General features: G+C 45.5%; 1 protein-coding gene across 1 annotated transcript in view; it reads left to right on the top strand.

Moving 5' to 3' along the window:
* Positions 1–4,933: 4,933 nt before the first annotated feature.
* LOC103597437 (zinc finger protein 709) overlaps positions 4,934–6,079 on the top strand; it is a 25,595-nt gene continuing 24,449 nt past the window's right edge. Inside the window, exon 1 of the mRNA XM_008581271.1 lies at positions 4,934–4,981. Coding sequence (XP_008579493.1) covers positions 4,979–4,981 — 3 coding nt within the window. The 5' untranslated portion in view covers positions 4,934–4,978. The remainder of the gene's footprint in view (positions 4,982–6,079) is intronic.

The raw sequence follows: 6,079 nt of genomic DNA, 5'->3' as shown, positions 1-6,079 counted from the left end.
GGGTTAAGATCCCCTTACCGGTCATCTTTAAAAAAAAAAAAAAAAGAAATCAATACAAATCAATACATCTACTTCCAAGATACAATGGTGGGACAAACATAGGGTACATATTCCCATTCCAAAAGGGAGAAATAGGCCAAAAGAAAGGTGTAACAGGTCCCAAACAAGTCCCAAACCCAGCAGGGCAGGCATTAAATCTCAAGGCTGGTGAATCAGTTACCCTGATTCCATGTTCTTCCTCCTCTGCATGCTGGTGTGGAGTTATGTCCCCAAGTCCTCTGGCAGCTCCACTCCTATGGCTTTCCTGGTCTCAGGTTATGCTTTAGCTCTCACAGGCTGGCACTGCACACTGGTAGCTCCACAGGTCTGGGGTCTCGATGGCGGTCCCACTCTCATGGCTCCACTAGGCATGGTGCTGGTGGGGTTTCTCTGCTGCAACTCTGACCCACATTTCTACTCAGCATTGCTCTAGCCAAGGTTGTCTGCAGTGACTCTGCCCTTGGTGACAGATCTCTTCCTGGGCCCCCAGACTTTTCCAGACATCTCGTGAAATCAGGGTGGAGGCTCCCAAGCTTCCACAGCTCTAGCATTTTGCAAGTCTGCAGACCTAACACCATGTGGATGCCGCCAAGGCTTCCAGCTTGTATTTTCCAAACCTGCATGTCCAGCCACACCTGGGGCCAATTTAGCCAAGCTGGAACAGCCAAAGCAGCTGGGGTGCTGGTGCTGGAAGCAGCTTCTGAAGGTGGCCCTGGGCAGCAAGACCATGGAGAGTGCCTCGGGCCTGTTCCCCAAGATCATTCTGTCTCTCTAGGTCTTTGGGCCAGAAATGGCAAAGTTGGCCCCAGAGGCTTCTGCAATGCCTTCAGGGCCTTTTCTCTTTCTCTTGATATTCTCTTTCCTTTGTACTAATCTTCTTAGCTAATGGTTGCTGGGCTGCACCATTGCATGCTCTCTGCTTCTCTACCACATGGCCAGTCTGCAAATTTTCCAAATCTTTACACTCTATTTCCCTTTTAAATTCTGGCTTTAACTTGGGCCTTTGCTGCCATAACTCAGTGTAGGCTGTCACAAGTAGCCATGCAGCTTCCTTAATGCTTTGCTGCTTAGAAATTTCTTCTACCAGATACTCTGGTTCACAGCTCTTAAGTTCCAACTTTGACAAAGTCCTAGGGCATGGACACAATGCAGCCAACTTGCTTGCCAGTTCAGAACAAGGGTGATCTTTGCCCCAGTTTCCAATAAACTTCTGATTTCTATCTGAGACCTCCTTAGAATGGTCTTTACAGTCCATATTTCTATCAGCATTCTGCTCAACACCATGTAACCAGTTTCTAAGACATTCCAAACTTTCCCCCTTCTTTTTGTCTTCCAAATCCTCCAAACTTCTCCAACATTTGCCTAACACCCAGTTCCAAAGCTGCTTCCACATCTTCAAGTATTTGTTATGAGCAACACCCCACTTCCCTGGTACCAGCTTTCTGTATTAGTCTGTTTTTTTTTTTTTTTTTTTGCTTATAACAAAGTACACTGAACTCGGTATTTTATAAAGAAAAATGACATTTATTTCTTACAGTTTCCAAGGCTGGGAAGTCCAAAGTCCATCTGGTGGTGGCAACAGTGACCCAGGGGTCTCACGTTGCAAGATGGTGGAAGCAGGGAGAGCAAGACAGATTCTCCCCTTCTTTTAAAGCCCTCAGAACCATGCCCCTGACCACCATTTTTAATCCATTCACTACTACATGGTCCTACAACCCAATCACCTCTTCAAGGCTCACATTTCAATTACCATAATAGGATTTCCCATCCTCTTAACAGTCACAGTGGGGGCTAAGTTTCTAATACATAAAATGTGGGGATACAATTCAAGCTTCAATGAGTTTTGGGGGGACACAATTCAATCCACTACAAGAACCCTTGTGCACTGTTGGTGGGAATGTGAAATGCTGAAGCAAATATGGAAAACTGTAGAGCAGTTGTTCAAAAAATTAAAAATAAAATTACTACATGATCCAGCAATTACAATTCTGCATATATACCCCAAAGAATTGAAAGCAGGGACTGAAACAGATATTTGTACTTCTGTATTCATAGGAGCATTGTACACAATAGCTAAAAGATGGAAGCAACCTAACTGTTCATTAAAGAATGAATGGAACTAGATAGGGTATATCCATACAATGGAATATTATTCAATCTTATAAAGGAGAGAAATTCTGACATGTTACAACATGAATGAATCTTGAGAACATTTTTCTTAATAAAGTAAGTCAGTCAAAAAAGGAGAAATACTGTATATTCCACTTATATGTGGTACCTACAGTAGTCAAATTCATAGTGACAGAAAGTAGGATGGTGCTTGCCAGGGGCTCGGGGTGGGTGGCTTATGGGAAGTTGTTGTTTAATGGATAGAGTTTAATTTTGCAAGATGAAAACTGTTCTGGAGATTGGTTTCACAGTGTCAAGGCACTTACTACTGAACTATACACTTAAAAATTAAGATGTTAAATTTTTTTTTTTTTTTTTTTAAAGATGACCGGTAAGGGCATCTCAACCCTTGGCTTGGTGTTGTCAGCACCACGCTCAGCCAGTGAGCAAACCGGCCATCCCTATATGGGATCCAAACCCGTGGCCTTGGTGTTATCAGCACCGCACTCTACCGAGTGAGCCACGGGCCGGCCCTAAGATGTAAATTTTAAAATATGTGCGTATCACCACAGTTAGAGTAAAATGTTTTAAAGCAAGAGAGTGAAAACACAACCCACAGAATAGAAGAAAATTTTGCAAATCATGTATCTCATAGGAAATTTATATTGAGAATATATAAGGAACGATCAGTAGTAAAAGGTCAAGTAACCCAATTTAAAAATGGCAAAAAAAAAAAAAAAAAAAAGAAAGGCAAAGAATAGTAATAGACATTTTTCCAAGGAAGATATACAAATGGCTAAGAGCACAAGAAAGATGCTGGACATCATTAGTCATCAGGGAAATGGAAATTGAAACCACGATGAGTTATCACTTCAAACCCCCTAGAATGGCTAGAATCAAAAAGTGAGATACTGGGCAGGCCTGTGGCTCAGTTGGGAGAGCGTGGTGCTGACAACACCAGGTGGAGGGTTAGGATCCCCAGTCACACACACACACACACACACACACACACACACACAAAAGTGAGATACTAACAAGTGTTGTCACGGATATGGAGAAATCCGAGTGTTCATACACTGCTGGTGGGAATATAAAATGATGCGACCACCTTGAAACAGTCTGGCAGTTCCTCAAAGGTTAAACAGAATTACCATGTGATCCATCCATTCCCCTCCTACATATATGCTCAAGAGAAATAAAATCATATGTACACAGAAAAACCTACACAAAAATGTTTATAGCAACCTTATTATTAAAAGATAAAAGGTGGAAACAAACCGAATGTCCATGAACAAATGAATGGATAAACAAAGTGTGCTATATTCATATGATGAAATATTGTTTGTCCATAGAAAACAAAGTATTAGTAAATATTCTAACATGAATGTTCCTTGCAATAATTATGCTTAGTGAATGAAGTTAACCACAAAGAACACATGTTATATATTCCAAGTCCAGAATGGGAAAGCTGTAGCAACAGAAGGTAAATTAGAGGTTGCCTAGGGCTCGGGCTTGGAGGACGAAGATGGGAAGACAGGGTGGTGATAGCTGAGGGTAGATGGGTTTGTTTTTGAGGGGATGAAAATATTCTAAAATTGATCGGGCTGCCCGGTTTAGCTCAGTTGGTTAGAGCATGGTGCTGATAACACCAAGGTCCAGGGTTCGGTCCCTGTGTGGAACAGCAATTAAACGTAAAAAAACCCTTTTTAAAACTTAGTTATGATTGCACATATCCGCGAATATACTGAAAACCATTGAATTCTAAACTTTAAAGAGATGCATGGTGTAGTATGTTCATATCTCAATAAAGCTGCTTAAATAAATAAATAAGTGCATTAGGAGTTTCGATCCAGTTTTTTAAGTATATTAAGAGTTTCCAGGTACATCCCAAATATACATAACATTTTATTGTTTTTTTCTGCTGTAAGTGAAAACATGAATTAACGGCCTTATGGATATCATAACCATTTACATTTCAAAGTTCTCTAGGGACACGGTCAAAAACTAATCCAAAATAAGTTTCCTTTCGGTGTAAACGTACACCTCACCGTTTAATTGAACACATTTCATAGCTTGCGGTTGGTCTGAGAGGAATCCCGCCGTTCAGCCTAGGGCCGGGGGGTTCAAACTCCCCACCGGAGACAGACAAGTGCTCTGGAGTCCGAGGGATTCTTTTTCTAAAGTCCCAGAGTGGGGGTGAGAAAAGGATGGGTAAAAGCTAAATATCAAATGTCAAAGGTCAGAATGCAGCCAGAGACTTTGTTAGACATGAACAGGTCGCTTTTAAGTGTCTGTATTTGTAAACAAGGGTCACAAGTCCACGAGCGGCCTCGCAGTCTTATGCCAAGAGCGGGAGGACATCTGATCCTCCCCTTTGAATCTGCCATGGCCTGAGCGCCCCTCTTGCTCCGGACAAAGGGCTTTGCTTTCTGTGGAAATTGAGGCTGGAATTCCCTGCACACACTTGCGTTCCCGCATTCAGAAGGCGCTGTGAGCAGACACTAGTGGCCCCGGACAAGTCCTGTTTAAACGCAAACAGTCCTGCCAGGGACCGATTCCTGGCCCAGGGCGAAGGCCGTGTCGGCTCAGCGACGCGACTTCCGGCCCGGCTGTCACTCAAAGGAGGCGGGTCTGCATGCGCTGTCCAATCAGGGGCGCCTCCGGAAAGGGGGGCGGGGACGACGATGCGCAAACGGTCTGGGCGACGCTATGCTCTCGGCTGCGCTCAGCTTCGGGCCTCACCGCTGGCTACAGGCCTCAGATGTCACTGGGGCCTGCGCGGGCCGCGGGAGCCCAAGTGAGGACGCCGAGACCTCCCGGAAGCCGGGAAATGGTGAGCGTCGGGCGGGCGTCCCGAGATGGGAGGGGGGCCGGTTGGAACCGGCCGGAACCGGCCGTGGCCGCGGGACCCGGGCCTCCCCGCGCTCAGCCCCGGAGTCTGCGGCCCCGAGTCCGCCGCCGGCGCAGCGCGGCCCTCGGTCCCCTCCGGCCGCAGGATGGGGCGGGGCCGGCGGCCGGGACCCCGGGCGTCCGGTCCGTTCCTGCGGCGGCGACCTCGACCCGGCGCCCTCTGGGCAGCGTAGCGTGTCTCCATAGTGTGCGTTGACGGCGGGGTCCTCAGGGCACATCCGACTCAGGCCGTGGGGCTCTTGCGTGTAAGGGCTGACTGAAATGTTTTGCTTGGCCTTGGTTAGCCCAAAGATGGTTGTTTTTCTGGCTAAGGTCCCTTTCATGACTAATAGTTTACCAAACTATTTCTTGCCATGAAAATAATAATTAACTGATATTTTCATTTTCTGAGGAAAACAAGTAGATACTTGTAAATTTTCTTGAGCTAGGAAAAGTATCTTACAATTTTCATCTTTTTTTATACTTAAGTATATGAGTGATTTTGCTGGATTCTTCAAACACTGGGTTTGTCCCATTTAAATATCAGTGGTGGTCCAGGCCACAAAATATGAAGCAGAGACCTGAGGCCAATGACTCCAAGCTCAAGCCACCCTTGCAAAAGGAAGTAATTGAAGTCTCGCTGGTTCTTCCTGGGGAGCCTTCCCCTGCCGGTTGTCCCAGCCTACTCACACCCACTAAGGAAGGAGCTCTTTGTACTGAGAGAAGCTAAAGAGCACTGGAAAGCTGGGGACACACCTGCACATTAGGGGTGGGGGGTGGGAGGGTAATGCCCTTTTTGAGGTTGTAATTGTGGTTTCCTTGGCCTATTTTTAGGCATGAGGTTTGAGTTTCACATCCATAACATGGTTGCACCCAGTGTAATTTTTCCAAATTGAGAAAGTCTGTGAAGGTCACAAATTCTGTCTCCTGGGCACAGTGTTAATGAATTTGGGAATTCATTTGGGTCAGAATCTTCCTGTGGATCCAGCTGAGGGTTTCCTTACTTGTGAAAATGAAGAGACCTATTTATTGTCACCGGGGC

The sequence above is a fragment of the Galeopterus variegatus genome, unplaced genomic scaffold (genome assembly GCF_000696425.1).
Source record: "Galeopterus variegatus unplaced genomic scaffold, G_variegatus-3.0.2 Scaffold2313, whole genome shotgun sequence".
In the NCBI taxonomy this organism is placed as follows: domain Eukaryota; kingdom Metazoa; phylum Chordata; class Mammalia; order Dermoptera; family Cynocephalidae; genus Galeopterus; species Galeopterus variegatus.
This window is presented reverse-complemented; position numbering and strand designations above follow the sequence as displayed.